The 22,170-nt window shown below is 36.6% G+C and overlaps 1 protein-coding gene across 2 annotated transcripts in view; it reads right to left on the minus strand.

The window, feature by feature from the left end:
* Positions 1 to 22,170, minus strand: part of LONP2 (lon peptidase 2, peroxisomal) — a 71,318-nt gene that overhangs the window by 9,948 nt on the left and 39,200 nt on the right. For both annotated transcript variants that reach the window (XM_021408304.1, XM_021408303.1), the window contains 6 exons: positions 21,138 to 21,396; positions 15,040 to 15,181; positions 8,604 to 8,754; positions 7,540 to 7,666; positions 5,849 to 5,982; positions 103 to 245 (listed from right to left, as the gene is read on the minus strand). In XM_021408304.1, the coding sequence (XP_021263979.1) occupies positions 103 to 245; positions 5,849 to 5,982; positions 7,540 to 7,666; positions 8,604 to 8,754; positions 15,040 to 15,181; positions 21,138 to 21,396 (956 nt within the window). The remainder of the gene's footprint in view (positions 1 to 102; positions 246 to 5,848; positions 5,983 to 7,539; positions 7,667 to 8,603; positions 8,755 to 15,039; positions 15,182 to 21,137; positions 21,397 to 22,170) is intronic.

Consider the following 22,170-nt stretch of genomic DNA (forward strand, 5'->3'; position numbering starts at 1 on the left):
TAAAAAGTTAATATTGTATAAATTCAGCCAACAGCAATAAAATAGACAAGTAGTTAAGACAGTCAGGAACAACAGTCAAACAGAAACGAATGAGGATGTTACCTCCATTTCATACATGGGTGGCCCCAGGATGTCTTTTAAAGCATGGAAATCAATTAAAATCGGCATTTCAGGCGGCAGAGCCAGGTCAGCTGTGTCACTGATGGATTCCGATTTTGCATCTTCTGTAACATGTTCTTTGCAGTCTAAGAGAAGGAAATCTAATTTAGGATTTGTAACAGTCTTTTTTGACAGAGGAATTAGAGAAATTATGACAGGAAAACACTCAAGAGGAATTACCTGAGAAGCTCATGAAAAAAAGCTTAAAGTTACCTTTCACAAAATTCTTGACAAGTTAAAGGTAATTCAGTACCAAATTTTAATTACTTAGGCTAAACTTGTCCTAACAGTTCAATGAGGATAATATTTAATCTAGACCACTGACAGATGTACAACTCACCTGCTCAAATACATTTTTAAGTAGGTCAAATAGCAGCAACAGGTAGCAATATTCTCACATTATACTTTTCACTTTGATTTTTGTCTCTGTGATTACTACGGCTTCACTTAACGTAAATCTTAATTCACAAAACCAGCTCCAAACAATTTCACCATAACTACCTTCATCCATGGCTTCTATCTATCTTGATATATTATTCTTTAACATGGTTCTGCTCTTTTGTTGAATGATGTATTTCTAAGGCATCTTGAACAATGAACACTGGTAGCAAAACGAACTCCAAATATCAAATTATTTGTTTTCAGATATATCTGTAGGTGTGATGCATGCTCCAGGAAGGGCTATAAAGCCCAATCAGCCTAACACTTTCAAATACAGTATTCTCAAGGCTCATCAAGAAGGGACCAGACAATTACAGCAATAGTTACGGATTCAAAGCGTGTTCTTTCCTTCCTCCAATTTAAGTATGATTGTGTTGCTGATTATACAATTGTTTCCTTAGTGGTAAGATTTTGGTTTTCTACGACGTTTGTTTTCTGTACAAAAATGAACTGTAATGAAGACCATATAAATATCAAAGTCTCAAAATTGTTTTAAACATCATTTGTATTAGGCCTACACTGTGCATATACTTAAGTGACCGTATACAGAAAGAGAATGCAAGCAGGGAGTGACTGCCCATCGAATTTGATCCAGATGCAAAGGACTCACTGCTATTTTCTTGAGAGCCCCAAGCAATACTTCAGTGAAACATTTATCAGAGAAATGAAAAATATTTCAAAAGTCCAGATGTTTGTAAGGCTTTGTAGCAGAGTTTCACAGCAATGCCTCCCTGCCCTGAGGCTGCCATTAAGCACTGTGCACAGACACGTAGTGAAGATACTTCATCTCATCCCAAACATACAAAATCAAGACACATTTTAAGCAAGTCTTCATTATGCAGGAACTGAGCCCCAAAGCCTTCTGCAGCACATTTTGGAAAATTATTTACAGTTGCTTCCTTTCTTTGAAATTTTTTTACCATTCAATGAAGAAACTGTCTTCCTTTGCATATTAATGCATGTAAAATAACTGAAGTTACAGAACTTCATACGGATGTGGAAAAACACCAATCAACGATCCGATCTATTTAACGTAACGTTAAAGGTGCTCAGCACTGCATTCAGAATGAATGAAGAGAAAACGTCTCATTTCATGAGATACAAACCACTCTTTCATTAATCCTAATGCACAAGGAAAACGTTTTTACTGTTAATTTTGTCACAGCACAATTCTCACAAATGCAGTCATACAGTATCAAGGAAAACATTCTACGTCAGTATCACTATTAAAATACTAACTCAGCTTTCATTCAGCATTCAAATCTAATAGGTATTATCCACAGCCACTAATCCTTCCACTGTACAACAATTCTCTGCTCAATGCATAAATCCTATTCCTTTACTGCAAACACTGCCTTAGTCAGATGGCCTCCCTGTTGTGCCAGCACGTCTCCATGTTTTTGAACTACTATTTCTGTACACAATAAATTTAAATACGTAAATACTAGCAAGTCTAGGAAACATAACCCTGTATGCTATTCCTTGCAACTCAGATTTCAATTGTACTACTATGGATCTTCAAAACCCAGGTCATTTGATATGGCAATTCATGTTTCAAAACAAAACTGAACTTAAAAGGTTTTACTACCTAATCAACGTAATTTCGCATTTCTACTTGTTCTTTTTTCACTTAGTTCTATACATGCTACATATTATAAAGATGATTTCATCACCTTTACTGAAGCAATGACTATAAAGAATCTATAAAGACACAAACACTTAAGATTTTCATTAATGGTGACATACACATGTTCCCACTGATCATGGAGGAACAACCACGCATCATAGTAGAAGTTAAAAGACATTTTTTCATTCTGGGTTTCAACTACCGTATCACAAGAAGATGCCTTAGGACTCAGCTGCTGCACTGTACTCTCGAGGCAGTTGTTCTAAAATAGGAAAGAGTCTCAGATGTTTTTGTGACTCTTAGAATTTCTAGCGTCAAAGACTAGAGAAGCATCTCATAAACCTCAGATAGTGTTTCAGTAAAATAGCAGGTAGTGTGTGTCACTGTATACAAGGATGATGTTACTGTACACAAGACCCCTCTGGAGAGGTCTGAAAGATGACTCCACTTGCTTTTGCTGAAGCTTACCATACAAATCCAATGACTGACGCAAACTAACAGTCCTCCACTTGCCAACTTCGTCATAAAGCCCAGGAGTCAAAGGAGCAAGGAAGGCAATACAAAGCTGCCAGTGTATTTCAGACACGCAGTTTGGGGAAGTGTCAGTATCTCCTTGCATCAGTCCTGCCATAGCAGACATCCTACACTTCTAGAGCCTACTACTGAACAGTGTCAAAAGCCGCGTGTTTACAAAGACTTGGAAACACTTGCCCCACTTTAATGATCTGATTTAACCAATACAATGATGGAAATTTTGTGGTTCTAGCACCTCGTTTCTTTCACCTTCACCACTAACAAACGTTTAAAGCAAAAATGAATTACATTGTTTTATACAGATAAAAATAAATAAATGAAACAGGAAATAGTTTAAAATTAAACTATTAATTTTCACAATTATGTTTACACAACAACTTGACCAACAGTTCTTCCAGTCTTTAACTACATGAAATCAAAATTCATTGTCTCTGCACACAACAGCAAAAATGTCCACTCATCAATAGGAAAAAAAAGATCCAATACAATCAAAGAAAGAAATGAAGAGATTTAGGCTACAAATCCCATGGTTTGCATCAACTTGCAGGCACTGAGAGTTTGGGATTATTTCCAGGTTTTGTTTTAAATGCTCAGGTGTTTCCAGACTGGACAAAAGTCAAACAAAAAAAAAAAATATATATATATTTTTATAAGTGTCCCACTCTCATACACTCCTAATAAATGACATATTCTGCTAAAACTACGATCGAATATGAGCACATTATCAGTAGAAAATAAGCAACATTTTGTTGACCGCACCATTCTCTATGTGTCTTTGTAATACTGTGGGTTAACTAAAGGTCCACTTCTCCTTTGGACTTTATTTTATTAAGACAGCTTTTTCTTATGGATAATTTCAATTCCAGAAGCACAAAGACAACTACAGATCTGATCTTGATTTGGGCCTGCTCCAAATCAAGTGTCAACCAAACGTGCTAGCAGTTTGCCCTCTTTTGGAGGGCTTAGCTTGCTGTTTCTACTTAACTTCAGTAAGTTGCAAGTCCCACACTAATTTTAACAGTGTAAATACCTCTCCTAAGTTGCAAGCACAGTGCTAATTTTAACACTGAAAATGCCTCTCTCACTGGATCAAAATATCTACTGCAATTCCTTTTCATGCTGTGCTTTAATAGTAAAATGATTCCTCTTACAGTTGTGGAATTGTGCTCTGAAGCTACTTTTCCTCTATTTTATCGGAAGACTTGAAGAGCAGGATGATACTAGGTTTTCTATTCAACAATCATATTAGATCTTTTAAATGTATTTTGCTATCTTTCAGTGCAAATAAATACTTCAAAAATATGACTCGGGTCAGAATCACAGAAGTGGCAGTGGCCAAGATAAACTGATCTTGCCTACTCCCAGTGAGCATGGCTACCACAGCCTGAAGGCTCAGCATCCTAGTTCAGGAGCCAGTAGAATTTACTATGGAAGCGTCAACAAATGCAAATCTGACTTCAGAAAAATTAAGGAGAAAGAAGAGAGGATGCATATAAATATAAACAGAAAGCATTAATAAATATACATGTAGATGGGACAATTTAAACTGCACAGTCATTCACTCACGCATAGCCATTGCTACTGTGAAAGATTACCTAAAGCCTTCAGAGAAAACTCAGCTGAATCCACTTAAGCAACCATTTGTTTGTAGACCAAATGCAAACTTCTGTTATTACAGGTAGCTTCCACAGACACTGATCATCTTAGAAAACTCAACAGCATAAAAGAAGATTTAATTTTCAGAAACGAAATACCAAGTTAGGGGAAAAAGGCAAGGAAAAGCTGAAAGACTGTAAATAAACAGATTTCTAGGGTAAGACTCTTCTTCAAATGCTCTTCTAATTAATAATACTGTATCTCCTTCCCTCGATTTTACTCTCTGAAGTGTAAGGGGGTCACCATTCAGACTTGTAAGCTGCCTTATTTTATAGGAAAAGATAACAGATCTCCTTAATTGTCTTCCTCTAAATGAGCACAGAACTGTTCTTGCTGTGGGAAAAGCCTGCAAGTTTTTGACACTGGCTTCCTTGTGGAATCTTTCACAACATCAAACCAATAGGTCTGTTTAGTATTTCATGTCTCAAGCAAACGTAAGCAGCCACTTGGCAGTTCTTGCTTTCTTAAAAATAGCCACATTTTTATAAGCTCAGGTTCAGATTTAGTCCTTTCACACTTCTCACCTACCTTGAACTGCTGCAGCTGCTACCAAAGCTTACAGATTTTTGGATCACTGGGAATAATACATCACTGTCTTCTGTATATGTGGAGAAGAACAGGCTTAATGAAGATGACAAAATCCAAGAGACAAAGTGCTACTACACGCTTGGATCAAATACAAATTCTACGACTTTTAAAGTGCAAAATTATCAATTCCACTGTTCAGAGCTAAGTGAGAAGTCTAAGCTTCCTATTCTTCAAGACAGCGAATAAAAACAAACAAATAAATAAAGCACTATATCTCTATCACTAAAGATCACCGAACCATCATTTCTTTGGATAGTGCTCTAACCAATAAGTTAAATGAATGGCCCTAAGCCCTCAGGCGATGGATATGCTGCAGCCAAAGACACATAAAAAAAGCTGCCAAACCTTTCTAATTTCAAAGATCTTCAAGCAGTCACTTACTTTAAAGTATAAAAAACCAGCTGGACTGAGTTCTGAGTTGACAGAACACACAGAGGACAGTTAAAGAACCTCTTTAAAGACATTAACTAAAGCGACTTATAAAAGAAAACATTTTTATTAAATAAAATTTTCTTTATTTTTATTAAAGAAAAATAAAAGGAAAGATTTGCATAAAAAAAGCCCAACAAGATACACAAATCAGAACTGCCTACCTAAGACATCAAACAGATCCACTGTCCTTCTCAGTTACCACTCTGGCAGGCTGAAATTATTCCTTTTATGTCCCAAGACATAATTCAGTACTACCTGAATGCGCATAATAAGAATGTTACTCTATTTGCAAAGCTTTTGAAAATAAAGCCTTTGGAGAAGCATAAAAAAAGAAGATGTTGATAAATCAGCTAACTAGTGACTGCAATGTTAGAAGAGACCTTTTTAGTAAAACATGGAAAAGATACTCACCTTCCCCTTCACCCAGTTCAGCACGATCAGGCTTTGTTTCTTTGTGTTGCCCTTCTGCCACCTTCACTGCCACTGCTCTGCAAATAGCTCCCAGCTTTCGATCCAGAGAGCGGACTCCTGCCTCCCTAGTGTACCTAGCATAGAGCCAGTTGTAAGCAACATTTCTTTTGAATTTAAACACATTTTCTTTTTAAAAACACATCCAAATGAAATGTAGAAGGCAGTAAGACCTTGGGCTGTCATATACAAATACCCAAATAACTGTTGTTTGCTGATAAAATTTAAGAAAGACAAACTACTGAGAGGGGAAAAAAAAACATAAGCAACACTTGGAGTCAAACCTCAGGGGAACACCATAAAATGCTCCAAAAACACTGAGCTCTTCTCAAATGCATACAGCATTAAACGGGAATATTACAATGGCTGCTCCAAAAACAATGCCTTCTATTTCATGATGTTGGCCCACGAGGTCAGAGGCTGACAGTGGTGGGATGGCAGTAGAGGCTGAACCTTCCCACCAATATTCCATGGCATGTTGTTGCCGTGTGACAGATGGCAGCAGAGGGGCAGTCTGACAAATGGCGTCTGACATGGAAGTGCAGATGAAGCAAGGGTGTGTCACTGAATTCCTCCATGCAGAAAAAATGGCCCCCACTGACATTCACAGATAGTTGCTGAACATTAATGGAGACCAAACAGTGGATGTGAGTGGTACGTTTCAGCAGTGGCAACAGCAGGTCATAACAATCTGTACCAGTGGACAAGAGAATGGCACGCAGGCTCTTGTTCATCGCTGCCAAAAAGGCAAAGTGTGATTATATTGAAAAATAGTGTTCTGTAGCTGAGAATTTGCTCTATCAAACAGTGTTATTGTGCTTTTAGTATCTGTTGTAGTTTCCATGAAAATAAATAGAAGACATTACTTTCAGAGAGACCTACACATTTTTAAATTCAAAATACAGATTACTGAAATTATATGAATTGACTGAAAAAGAATATTTTCTTTTAATCTACGAATTAAAAAGAAACGCCAGGCAAAAGCACTTGCTAAATGCCAAAATTATGTTCCTGGTCTTAAAATACTTCATTCATTACCAATACACTTATTCCATTGTAACCAAGTCACTTTCAAGTTCAAAAAATGTTCTGATTCATATGTTCAATGAACACAGCAGTTCTAACTAATAAAAGCTATTTGAAAAATGCATTTTTAATTTTTAACTAATTGCAGTTTCAGACAAATGTGGTCCATCAATTACAAGAAACAATACGATAATTCCTTTTTTAATCTATGAAGACAACAGAAATAAAACTTTATTCTTAAAAAAAAAAAGTTGTCTGTTGCCAAAACCATGGATGTACGTATTGAATACTGCAGCAATATTAGCATCAAGTGTTTCTATTTATTTACACTGCCTTATCCATTGTGCCAACACAACTGATTGAGAGCCATGCTCTGAGAATTGAAAACATTGAATTCTCTAGGGAAGGAAGAGGAAGAAGGGCTCAGTTTAGAAAGCAGAATCCAACTGAGCACAGAAACAGAAATTCCAAAAATTACTAGTTGTTGAACTTCTGAACCTGCTAAGGACAACAGATCTTACGAAATGCTTTGTATTAGCACTTTAAAATCTGCTACTTACCAGAAAAATAAGTTACTGAAAACTTAAAGCAATTAATAACAGATTTACCTCGTAATTATGTCTAAAGTGGTTACTTGTGGAATCTGTATCTGCTGTGGAGTAAGGCCGTGCTGTTCAAGTTGTTTAGGAATCAAGTGTCTATGAGCAATTTCAATTTTTTCTTCTTGTGTATATCCTTCAAAAGAAAAAGAATATTTTTACTCATCTGTTTGCTTATACGCTATAATATCATCAAATTTCTTCTTTCTGATAGAATTTAAAAGATAATTACCTTAAAAACAAAAATGACACAGGGCCCTAAAGTAAGACTTGAGAAGAATGAGAAAAACATTCTCATTTACATTTATGGAAGTTAAGTTCTAGGTTCCTAAACTGCTAGACACACGTACCTAGAAATCACTCCTGTTAAAGAAATTCTCTGTTCAAGTACATGCCATCAGGATGCACAAGTTCTTTACTTCCCTAATATAAATATATTCTGTATATGTCTAGGAAACCAGACATCATATGTATGCATACATGTGAAGAAAAGACATCATTGGTCACTATTTCAGTGCTCCTAAAAGTTGTTTTGATGCCTTGCATGGTGGTAGCCACCCTAGGTAGTTGTATCTTAATCATTAGGGCAGTCATTATAAATGGAAAGGGATAGGTGCAGTGTATTATCAAATCATTTAATATAACAGGACACAAATAGTTTTCAGCACAAAAAGTAGAACCCAGTTTTCCCACAACCTGGTAAGTGCCACAGAAACAAAACTAGCTACTGTATATGGAAGGCAGGCCCCCAGTTTAGGTTGTAAAGGTAAGGCCTCAAACTTAGACCTGCTGTATTTCTCTGAAGATCCAGCCCTCAGTTTACTGCGTTACTTCACACCAATGAGAAAACATAATTCCAGAAAACAGTTTAGTTCAGTAAGTGGTCTTCTCATACTATCACTTCTTAAGTGACACAGGCTGTAACAGAAGCATTGCAAGTAGTCTCTTTTGATGATTTTGGCTAATCCAAAAAATCTAGCTTCCTAGGAAGCTTAAAGAAATGCTTTTTATTGCAGGTAAAACATCGTTTAAGGACTTGCAATAGCCATTTTAATGAAATACTTCAGCGTTACCTGGAACTTGAATGACTTCCATCCTGTCGAGCAGAGCAGGTGGGATAGTTGCTGTAGTATTGGCTGTAGCTATAAAAAGGACTTGGGACAGATCAAAGGCTACATTTAAGTAGTGATCGGTGAAACTGTGGTTTTGTTCTGGATCCAAGACCTTAACAAGAGTTAACATAAAATTAATTAGAAGTAAATAAAATATAAGCATTTTGCTAAAACTCTACTTAAAAACTCTACTTAAATCTGTCAATCTCACCTCTCATTTATAAAATACACTATGAATATTACTGACAGTTCACTATACCTTAACACGGATTACTTTGAACAAGATTTCATATCACATACCAAAAAGCATTTTTTTAACCTTTTTTTTTTTTTTAAAAAAAAAACCTCCTGACAACTTTCCAAGTTTTCTAATACACAATACCAGCAATAGCTCCAACCACTGCAGACAGCCTACCATTAGACAGGCAGCTGGTTCCAAAGGCTGAAGAGGTCCCACGCAGGACCTCTCCTTCATGACACTGAGGTCACTGTGAGCAGCTTAACTCTACATCCAAGATTCTAGCTATCTTTATGACTTACACTGTTGGAAGGTAACATTTCCTTCCATTATCAGTATACTTACACGAATAGCACAACTATTAAAAAGTGTTTGCTTTTCTTCACCAAATGGACAAAATAAAATTCTCTCCACTGTTTTCCTCCAAATATGAAATTATCAATTTCTATTTTGGCTAGGTCACAAAATAGAAACCTTAAAATACACTACCACATTTAGTTCATGTTGTCAGAGACAAACATTTCTAGCCAATTTATACAGAGGTAAAGAGAAATTTGACTGCAAACATATCTGAATAAGTATTCTCAATGCAAAGTCTTTTCTTCTTATTTCTTTTTCAAAGGATTATCTTATACTAATATTGTTCATGACTGATATAATTTAATGTATTAATAACAGGCTTTCAAATTAACGTTCCATGTATTCTCTTGATATCTTGTTCGCTTTAGGAAACCCAAAGTGTGGTGCAGTATTCTAGATGCAGCCTAATGAGTGCCAAGTAAAGGGGATAATCACGTCCCTTGATTTATGGGCTATATTCCTGTTAACACAACTCTTGATGCTGTTTGCCATCTTAGCTGCTGGAGTACACTGTTGGCTCACGTTCATCTTAGTGTTAACAAGGACTCCAGCTCCTTTTCAACAGAGCTGCTCACAGCCAGCCAGTCCTCAGCTTGTATCCTTGCATAAAGTTGCTCCTCTCTGTGCTCAGGGCTTTGCACTTGTCCTTGCTGAATTTTTCAGGTTCCTGCTGGCCCGTGCTTCGAGCCTGTCTAGGTCCCTCTGGATGGCAGCCCTACCCTAAGGCCTATTGACTGGTCCTCCTTAATTTGGCATCATCTGCTAATGTGATGCAAGTGCATGCCCTCACCTCCTTGAGGTTACTGATAATAGCAACAACAGGACTGCTTCCTGTACAGCCTGTGGTACTCTGGCACTCAATATATTACAGGCATGCTGACAGAGTAGGATCTATTAACTACTGTGGTCTGAGCCTAATCACGCACGCAATCAGTTGTCACCCCAACACACTGTAACATTACAATTTAGATAGAAGGATGTTGTGGGCAAAACTGCTGGAAGTCTTGCTAATGTCAAGGTAAGTTACATTCACTGCTCTCTCTCTGTCCACAAATTCAGTAATCTCTCCATCGTAAGCAGCAGTCTGGTCAGTCAGGAATTATTTGCCCTGGTATAAACCCACAGTGATTGTTCCCATTCACTGTGCTCCCACTCATGCAACCAGAAATTGTTCTTCACTACCATTTATGTACCAACTTCTTTTTCCATCCCCTCTTAAAGCATTGCCATGCTTTTTCTTCCCACATAATGAATTATCAGTGCTACAACTGACATGAATAATTCTTGTGTAACAAATAATAGGACCGTAGCATCTCCTGAGAAATGGCACACTGCTGTCAAAATAATTTATCTGTCTATACCAGAATGAATGCACCTGTCTTAGTAACTTGAATCATAGCCAAGAACAGTGTTGATAATTCTAAAAAACTGAATTTGAACTCTTCTTAGCTAGGTAGGACAGACGCAATTCTGGATAGTCTTTTTTTTTCCCCCCCAACATACTGAAAACAAAGCAGAACTTCTCTTAAGTAGAACAATTTCTGATTTCATTTTGATGCAATGCAAAGATTTTAGATTAATATTTGGAACTGTACTGTGGCTACAGTAAAATACAAATCATACTCCCTCCTTAATGTTGAAATATTTAAACATACTGAAGCATATACCTAAATTCTACATCACTACGACTGTAACTCTGTGAGCGTTATTGTTCACTGGCTACAAGCTACTGAAAAGCTTCTTTTCTTAGTCTCTCCAGCAGACAGCTGCTATCCTTTTCTCCCTTCTTTACTGACAAAAGCACAGGCCATGAAGTTTGCTGACCAGTCAAGTGCACTGATGAATGATTCCATCAGTAGAGCTAAGAGAGCTTAGGAAGTTGCCTCTTACCTCAACTGGTCCTAAGATCTAGTCCTAAAACGCAGGGGACGCAATCACAAACAATGCATCCTAGCAGAGTATCTACAACTTTCTTCAGACAGCTGATCTATATCAAACATTAGTCTTCCATTCAAAGTGTACTCTTGAAAAACTTTCAAAACTGATTTGAACAACAAATCCTAATTCAGCTGGCCTATTTTATTTTACACTTGCAACACAGTATTTCCACAAAATTCCAGTCTATTAGCTCAAGCATTTAAAATTACATCCAAAGATGCTGAAAACCAATGTATTCTCACAGACTCAGTTTGGATTTTTTTTGTTACAGTAAGTGTTATATTTACATTTATCTCTTTCTTCTGGTAGCCTGTAACTAGAAATTCTTAAAACTTCTACAAAGTGCTGGACTGCTCATTAGAACATTAAGCTATATATAAAATAGTGATGCTGCTGTACTCATGTACAAATAATGCTAGCCGATAAAAGTAAAACAAGCTGAACATATGTGATATTTCACATATGGGCTTTAGTTTCTATAGACTAATAATTCTTTGTAACAATAACCATTTCTTAGAGTAAGACGTAAAACAGGACCATTCCCGCACAATTAGAACATATTTTCCAAACCAAACAGAACTGTTCTTTAGCTAGGTATCTGTGCCAAAGTTCAAGTTCAAAAGTTCTCAGATACTCAACGAATAGAAAAATATTAAGTACAAAAAGAACATTCAGTGAACAAAACATCTTGATTAATTTATGGTTGACAGCTCACATACATACAAAGGCTTCTCTGTATCAGCATTTTATTACCACAAAATCTAGAAGTTCCATGAACATTTAATTGCCTGGCTATGTTCCTGGTCTAATTTCCTGCATACAAATACTCACTATCAAGTACTTGAATTCATTTCTATTTTCTTCTGTTTTAAACTGAGGTCACCTAAATTTAGACTAAAGCATTCCCTTGTTGATGAACAGTAACCGGGGATAAGACGACATTCAGCTTTGCTTAAGCAACAGCTCTGCAGTAGCACTAGAACTCAACTCATACTCAGTAATTATGAAACACTGAGCTTTGCTTCCAAGCTCACAGAGTATGGCAGTTTCCCTCTTGAATATACCCTGCTGTAGACAGTCAGCGTCTAACACACCTGCACAGTAAGGATGAAAGGACATACCACTTATATGTAATGACAGCACTTAGCAAAAAGAAACAGAAATCTGAAAAACAAGAGTGTCATCTAGGCGATCGCTTACTGCTGTTAGCTTTCCTACACAATAGTTATCTTTGTGCATTCCAGACACACTTTCCAACAATGTAAACCACAAAAAGCAGACGAAAATTAAGCTGTTACGTTCAAGCATGAGTTCTCCATTTGAAGAGGTAAGCACCTGCTTCAGGATGTTTAGACAGCAGTAGGGATGTCAATGGTTTATACAGATCTCACATGGGAGCAGCCCAGACATGGTTAATAGAGCAATTACTTCTCCATATGCAACCTTTGGTCCATTAGCAATAACCCACATAAAGACTGCAGCCCAAGCAGACAGTTGGAAGCTAACCTGATGAACCTTGGCTACAATAATTCACAGCAGAAGATGAGTTGCGTATCACTAAGAAAAAGGCTCTAAAATGCTGAAAACACTGTACTCCCAAAGCAGTAAAAAAAATAATCAAAAATTCAAATGCAAATAATTCAAAACCAAATCCGTTTAATTTGCTTTCACATGTTTGACATGTCAGGAAAAGGACAGAAATGATCATTTATCTGCTGCAGGACAGAGAAGGAAAAATACATTTAAAAAAAAACAAAACAAAGTTTGAATAAAATTAACAATGTTAACAGATTAATGTTAATGTTCAAGACTCATAACCAGAACACTTCAAAAAACCAAATTATTCTCTTCTCCAGGAAATGCCAAATCACTGCTTCATTAGCAACGGACTGCCCAGCAATCCACAGTCCGCTAGCTAAAGGAATTTGATTTTCAGGTATAATTTTTTCCATGCGTTGACTAGGGTAAGGTCAGTTTAGTTTAACATCTAAAGGAGAAATGACAAAATAAATAGCAGCAAATGCAGAAACAGATCACACTGCAATTAACAGCAAAAATTAAATAAAATCTTGTAAGATAAAAATATAAAGAAAATGTATTTAAATATTTGCTAGACTCCCTTCTTATTTTCTTTGCAGTCTAGGAATGTATACCACGCACTTGAGAAACACACAGATAAAGAACCGTAACTGCCATTTTTAAAAGCTAAAAAAGTGAAGCCACGGAATTTTCTAGCGCATTTAATTTACTGCTAGTACATGTTAACAAACCAAGCTCAAAACACTGCTCTCAAACCTAACCTGTTCAAATACTGACTTTAAAAGAACCAACTGGCTTTGCCAAAATAGTACTTCTATACTACCCAGCAGGAGGAGAACAATGACATCTGTAGAATGTCAAATGATGTTTTATTTGTAGAAAGTCACAGATGAGCATATGACTCCTAAATGTTACTGCAAGTAACATTTTCCATACTCAAAGCACACAGAAGTTTTAGACACTGCAACAATAAATCAGTATAATGAACTTCTAAACATACACAATACCAAAACCATTAAGTGCACTAGTGCTATGTCTGCTCTGGAAAGCTGTAAGTGTTTCAGTTTAGCCACTCTTGCTATGCTGCTACCCTCCTCAGCCCTTCCCTTCCTCTTCAGCAGTGCTAGGACAGTAAGACGGGAACAATCTTCAGCACTATTATACCAAGGAAGGGCAAGGCTCTTCTTTCTCTCTTCCCCCTATTCAAAGAGGTACTCCTCCTCTTCTACCAATCTACTAGAGCAGAACTGCTCAATATACAAGTCATTGGGAGAAGGAAGCATACTGTGATATTCTCGTGTTTCATCCTCCAGAGCAACTGAAGGGAGGAAGAAGATTTGAGCAACTCATTACATCCGTATACTGCAGACCTCTCTGGTGCACAAAGCCTGCAAGGCATAGCCCTCAATTAATCTCCATCATGATTCCACATGACTCAAGTTTTAGCCTCCTGAAATTCCAATAAACCTAATTAATAACACCTCAATAGCTAATCAATTTACAAAATATTGCCAGAGTATCTCCTTCACCTAAGTCCTTACTTTAAACTCCTGATTTTACTTTAAGAAAGTCTTCTTTAACACCTCTAAACTCTCTGTGATAAAACTATACCACGCACTTCAAAATTAGAGTCATTTGCATCTTGGTCTGAGCCCCACAATTTAAGAAAATGTACACTCCCTGGAAAAATTAATAGCTGACTCTTACAGAAAACAAAGACACTCATTACAACAAAATCAGTCAAGGAGTGGTAAACTATGACTTAAATGAATAACTCTGGTTTAGGAATAACAACATTAATTCAATATGCTGCTAACAGAACATGAAGAAGGCCATACAACATGCAAGCTAAGGTGCTTAGCTCCAGTACAAGTTTGTACCACTAAAAGCTTCAGAAATGTATTAAAATTGTTTGAAGAAAGAAAGGGAAAACTTGAAAGAGTCCAGCTGTCTTCTGGCTAGTATACAGTTCTTTCTTAGCGGTAGCAGCATTTGGTTAATAAAAGTCAACGTCTTAAAAATCCCTCAATTTAAGAGCTGAACAGTCTTAAAATACACAAAGACTTCGCACTACATACATCTTTGTACTGAAGTACAGATTACTTAATAAAAGCATCTTTCTTAGACTGTATGAAAGCATTCGAGTTGTACACAAGAAATTGAGAGAAACTGAAAATCTTCAAAACACAGTAGCTGGTATTTGAACAACGAAGCTGACACAGTCGTGCGCTTTTTCCTTGGGTGGTTCTTACTTTCAAGGTATGGTATTTTAATTCTTTTTAGTTACAAATGAAAAAATGCTAGTAATTTGATATCTCTCACCTCTAGTAAGGCTGCTGCAGGATCTCCCTGCAAGCTCTTCCCCAGTTTATCAACCTCATCTAAAAGGAACACGGGATTATTAACCCCAACAGTCTTCAGGCCGTTGATGATCCTGCCAGGCATGCTGCCAACGTAGGTGCGTCTGTGAGAAATAAATACATGATGGGAAAAACGTGGCTCAGATGCATGAAAAAGGAGTAGAAGCATTCAAAAGACAACCGCAAAGGAAAATACAAGAATAAGCAGTCCACTATTCCTCCACTTTTGAACAACTTTCTGGAACTAGTAGATAAAAAGTACAGAATATGCACCTAAACTAATGCAAGCAATTGTATCAGCAGATGTAAATTCAAGTTCCGTGGTGCGCTAGTTGGTCTGGGAAGATAAACTACATATGCACCTAAGTATATGGAAACTTAATGGCTTACAGGCATTTTGCATGAATCAGTACAAGCATCTTTGTATTGTATGAACAAGCAGAAGCAGATTTGGGAACCTTATCGATACGAACATTTTAATAATAAATAATAATAATGGCTTTTTGTCACCACAATAGAGCTCACACAAGCATTTTACAAGTTAGGTTAAAATTCCAAATATGTTGAAACATGATGAAACGTGAACTGGAACAGTACAATGGAACAAAAAGGTATCTGAACTATTCAGCAAAGCCAGTAAAGCTTCTCAATGCATAGAGGAATCCCATTTTACATCTGTATAGATACATTCTTTGCTGCATTTATCACAGCCTCTTCTGCTTGTGCCTAACTAAACAAAATACAGTAGTTAATAGTATAAAATGCTGGTCACTCAGAAGAAGGAGATACATAAAGTGCTGAATTACATGAAGTGCTGAACTACAAGTGCCTATCTCACGACCCTCCCAAAGCATACGCAGAACAGGCCAGCTTTGTCCTACGATCTGCTTTCATACAGTCTAAAACAAGCAGGATGACAGGTAATATTTAGCTACTGATGGAAAAAAAATTGAAGTTACCATATTTAATTGTGGATCTGAGCAAAGATAAAGGTTGGTGAGATCTTTCAAACAGCCAGAAATGCAACAGAATTTTAGCTTGCCTATTACCACCTTCATGAGACAGCTGCTAGAGACTGGAGCAGCCAGCATGCACTAGTTAGTCACCTCACTGCTTTTGTGCAGAGCCTCATTCCACAGTGAATGAGTACGCTCCTATCCACTGAGAAGTACACTACATAACATTTATTACCACCCCAGAATCTGCACGGGGGAGCTATTATACTAGCATGTCACTTCATTCTCCATCTGCATACAGTCAACCTTGCCAAAAGCATGAAAGGATCCTATAAAATGCTATCAAAAAATTATGAGACAGAAGCAGAATTGAAGTTCATAAAGTGAATCATTTTGCAGTTCGATCAAACTAATCATTGCAACAATTTTCTGTTTTTTATACAAGGTGCTTACTACACTAGTAAATAATTTTATATGCTACACAGACAATGTTTAATAGAAAGGTGAGCTATGAATTTTAGGATAAAAAACGCCTAGGTATAAATTTACTCTTCCCATGTGTAACAGTCTAAGCCTTCAATACGTTGTCATTTATTAGAGATGAACCAGTATCTATTATATACTACGAATCAGACTCAAGATCTCCAAAGTGAATAAAGAATGCTAACGTCACGTGTGGGGTGACAACAAACAATAACCTAGTATTTCACATTAAAAATACAAATCTAGATAAACCTGTTTTTATTCCCATCTGGTTATTATGGAACACGTCTCAATAAAAGAGTCCTCTGTAAGACAGACTCTGCAGAAATTTATGTATAAAACAACTATAACATACTAAAATTACAAGCAGATACAGCCATTTATCTGTCTAGACATTAACCTTTGCCTCGTAACTTGTGAAACTGAATACCGCTGTTTGTGAACAGAAGCCTCTGTCTGTAAGGATGTTTAGTCACTATTTCCATTCTTTTAGCTACAGCTAAAAGGAAGAAAATCAGCATTCTAATCTTAGCATTTTGATATTAATGCGGCTTTGCTCATAATTTTGACACACAGTTTCTCTCCATGCATTCAGCCTACAAAGAGAAATCAGTTGCTCTCTATTTGCAACAGGAAGTTCTGATCAATCTTGCTAGCACTCTCCTACGTAGTGACAAAAAACACCTTAACAGATCATGCCAGATAAGTTCTGTAGTTCAGTAAACTTTATATCAGTGAAAAGTTGCCCTTTAATAACACCAGGGTTGTACAGCCTGTAATTGGGAGGTACATATCAAAGGAAAGGCAGCTGGGAAACCTAACAGATCTCCCACTGTAAACTGGGAATGTTTATGAATGAGAACCCCTAAAGCAGTACTAGTATTACTGCTAAAAACATGACCTAATTTCTTCATATTTTTCTAAAGACAAAACGTTTTAAGTTGTTTTTAACTACAGTGGCTTTCAGTCACAAGCTTAGGAACTGTGAAAGTTAACACCACCACAGAAACTATTTATGAACTTACTTGCATCAGGTCACAGCTTTTTTTTTTTTGCAAGGACAAAGGTTGCATCTAGTTTACATGTGTATCTATAGTCTGTAGTCGTGTAACGAAGTTACTTTGCACAGCTGAAACCCAGGTTTGCTTTTCTCTAGTACAAGGAGGCCTGTGCCATGGACTGTGCAATCACACCTTTTTATGCACAGATGCACCTGAGCAAATATTCAGCACAGGACTAAGCCAGAAGTAAACTATCCAAACCTCTGGAAACTGAAAAGTGCTGATATAAAACAAGAGTGCCTCACACAGAGGTGAGAGAAGGAAAAAACAATCTCACTAGCACCATTATAAATAGTGCAATGACATCTTTCCTTTTTAAAAATAGAAAACTGCTCACATGCAATAGAGAAGATCATACAGTTCTTGAATAAAACAACGTATCAGCACTGAGAAGATCTTAAACTCAGTGAAATTTTTTGATAAAAACAAATACTTCAGAGTGTTATCTTCTGCTTTATATAAAAACAAGTTACTAGTAAGAATGGAAGAGCAAGCATTTACATATGGTATAAGTGAGTGGTAAGTGCTAACAACAGCTGGGACATGTCTGATAAAGCAGTGCTGTTTTTGTACCAAGATGATGACTTCATTCCGAGAATGCGGACCAGTAATATCTTTACCCAGTCAAAAAAGGACACACAGAAACCCCAGCTGCAGCTACACGATCCACGCTTAAATGGAAAAAACTGGGTGCTTGCAGACTGCCCAAGCTGCACTTCTCCCACAGCAGCACGTACCGAAACATCACTGGCCTCCACGCTGCAACGCCAGATATTTTGTTTTGCTTGCTAAATCTATCAGTACGCTCCTTTCACCTGCAACAGTTACACACTGCCAAAGTGAATGCTATTTCAGGTAATACCTGCCAGCAAGTGAAAACAATCCACAATTTCTTTTTCAATGTTTTAGTACATTTTGTAAATGTACATTTGTAGGTGCATATACTATCATTTTTCTGCAATGTTAATAGAACGTTTAACTTAAGCCTTAGAGCCTAAAAAGGAGCTTTAAGGAAAAAAAAGGAGGGCTTTTAAACATGCAGTATTAGGAAATAAGCCCACTTAAAAGTCAAGCTGAGAAAAAGAGCTTATGTCTTCTTCACTTTTCGACTGCTTCTGTAATTCCTTTCTGTGACTGCCACTGGAAGCATAATATGGATTCACTTGACTGAGATTAACTTGGAGGATCTATTCATGCAAAACAACATTATGGAGGGAAGATTACAGGAAAGCTGTAGTTCTAACTTGATAAAATCTGAGAAGCAGAAACAGAAAACAAAAAAACAGAAACACAGAAAAAAGTCTGTATTCAACTGCTAGATCTACTTAACACTAAACATGCAAAAGCAGTTGGTTACAAGGGATTCTTACTAATAACCACAAAGTTTTAGTCTTCAGCTACGTGGCAGAAGAGTAACCACATAGAACTCTTGTTAATTCTAGATGGTATTTTTCTTTTCCTGTCTTGTCAAATACTTTCTAATTTTAAGTATTTTTTTAATAACAAAGACTAATTTCTAACATGCAAAAATACTATAATGGAAGCCACAAGCACCTGAATTTCTAAGTTTTTAAAGTCATTACCACATGACTGCAGCTCTCCATAACAGGAATAAGCAGAAGATACAAAGCCAAAAATAAAAAAATAATAATTAAAAAAAATGGTAAGAAATTACTGGCAATTGAATAACAGTTGATGACAGTTCTACTTTCTTTCCATAACGTCTGCTTCACATACATGGTCTCCCTTTTAGAAAGGCTCAAGTTTTAGTCACCCCTGGACAAAGTTCCTTAATGTCTGTAAACGCTTAGTATTCAACAACCCCTAGTGGTTCCAATATCAAACAGCAACTTGTAGCAGCTGCATTATGTTTGTTTTTAGGATTCACACCATAAATAATTTGAAACATCAGAATTCTTACTTAGTAAACAGTGACAGTTCATGACTTACAAGGAATAAAACCCTGTGAAGAAGGACAGTTCTGCTTCTTCTTGCATTAATGTCTAAGTAAATTGGCAAAAAGGCCAGATATTACGAAGGTTTACAAAACCATCAACCACACAGAGTGCTGCATTACACAAAAAACTGATATACTTAATCAAACATATGTACAACCTTACTCAATATTTAGCCCCCAGAGGCTCCTGGGTATGTTGATCAAACCTACTCTAAGAAAACCTTACAAATGATCATTCATGCCACAAACTCTAGGCGTAGCTGGGTGTGTCGAGTACAGCATTACTGTTTCAGTGTTTCTTCTCCCATGTTCTGCTCTAAAAATTGATCAATAGTATATCAACAGTGTCAGCTCTACATTCCTAGAAGCTCATGCACAAGAGTTTCATGTGCTAAGTCGTCTGCATTCCTTCTAGTCGAGACTGAATTTCCAGTACTCTAATATATTCACACACAGATCTAGTTTACTCACTGAAAAATCGGATACCACAAAAAGAATTTTTGTTAGGTATTTAAGTTTTCATTAAAATTAATAACGAAGTGGTAAGAATTTCAAGGTACATTTTATGTCATGAAAACAAAAAGAAGCTACAGAGTAATTGGAACTGGAACAACACTGACAGTGTATTCTGATAGTTGAGGACAGCAGCGCAGCCACTGGGCAAAATTAACTGCTTACACAGCATCAAAGAACTAATAGTTTTAATTTGCAATAATTTACCAGCTGTTGTAAGGAGAAATCACATGGTTTTACAGATCATTAGAGTAAGCATTAAACATACTTAATGGAATCCAAAAATGCTGCACTGAAGTTTAGCAGTTACTTACCTACGTAATCTATTCATTATTCTTCCAGCAGGGTATGGGAAACTGGCTGATTTAAACAAACCATTTAGAAGACAGAGAAGCAGATGGGTAAAGAGATGCAAACAAAAAAATAAGCCCTAAGGAAAGCTACCTAAAAACTTGCCTTTGAACTCTTTCAGCTTAAGCGTTCCTGAATAAACTTCCTTTAGAAATGGAAAAATAGCATACTAACAAGGTTGAAATACTCACAGTAACACAGTTGCTATTCTCCAGCAACTTTTAAGGATCACTCTCACAGTTTTTACTCTGGATTTAATACCAAACATGGTTATAAAGTAACGTGTTGTTGGTCATACACTATTTGATATAACTAAATCTTTGCACTCCTCTTAGAACTTGAAAATTTCAATCACAGTGCTAAAATAACTGAAGATTAAATAACTTAGAAATATAAAGGCAGTTTTAATTATCCTGAGCATATGTCTTAAGCAGCACATTTGTGAAGTTCACGGGTCGTGGATCTTGCCGCAGTTCTAGATCCAAGTATGATTACTCCATTCTTCACTTAGAATAAAAAGGCAGCAGAAAAGAATAAAGACCAAGTCTCAACAGTGAATGTGCACTCTCATTATTAAAATTCTCTTCTGAATAATACCACTGAATACCAAAGAAAATCGGTGAGTGATAACAGTATTTGAAATAGGTAAAATTTCTCTGCATCAGCTAAACAATGAAAATAATCAGTATGTTCTGCAATAAAACAGTAAATTACATGTAGTAAAAGAAGAAATACTTACCTATGGCCTCGGATATCAGACTGATCACAGACACCTCCTAAAGCAATTCTGTGGAATTCTCGACCCAAAGTCTTTGCAATTGATCTTCCAACACTGGTTTTGCCAACTCCCGGGGGTCCCACAAAACAAAGAATGGGTCCCTTGAGGTTGTTTTTAAGCTGTCTGACAGCTAAGTACTCCAAAACTCTCTTCTTCAACTTCTCCATAGCATAATGATCGTTATCCAGAAGAATTCGAGCTGCACGAATTTCAAGGCGATCTATCAATCATTAACAACAGAGAGGATATCAGCACATTTACCTTTAAAAATGGAAACAATTCTACTGTGTAACAGAAATAAATACATTCCCGTACATGTTCATCAATATAATTCATCCAATACATATATATTCCACGCAATGTTTTACTAAAATAATTAAAAGTCTCATTTCTTTAATAAAAAAAAGTAAACATAAGGTAGACAGATCATTCTAAGGATAAGAGAAATAACAACAAAAATCAAAACACCCTTTCATAGTGTCACAGATTTAAAATCTGGTTCAAATTAACTTAATATCTGTCCTGGAACAGCAACTGAACAACATGCAAATTTTTCAGCATTTTCCATCTCACAGAACTAAGTCTTGAAGCCATAAGGACTTATCAAAAAATAAATTCAGCCCTGTGTCCTCACCATCTATTTATGCCATAGTCTGTTACTACCTGACAAGGCTCGAATGGCAGGCTTTGCTAGTTATATATTCATACAGTGCAAAGTCACTTGAAAATATCCATGTGATACTAGGACTGGAAAAGTTTGGTTTTTACAATTGCCGTAATTTGAGATACATTGTCATGCATAATAAAAGGGCTTTAACCAGTGCTTTAGACAGAGCAGCAATTTTTCGCACAAACAGCTGTCTCTGCTCTATAATGTAAAGAGAAGGCAGAAAGCAATGAAGTCTATCAACTCAGCACAAATCTACCCTTCAACGTCTATGCACTGCAGATGTAAACCATACATACTAGTAACTGTGCATGTTTCATTTATGGA

This window comes from Numida meleagris, chromosome 10 (assembly GCF_002078875.1).
Source record: "Numida meleagris isolate 19003 breed g44 Domestic line chromosome 10, NumMel1.0, whole genome shotgun sequence".
Classification (NCBI taxonomy): domain Eukaryota; kingdom Metazoa; phylum Chordata; class Aves; order Galliformes; family Numididae; genus Numida; species Numida meleagris.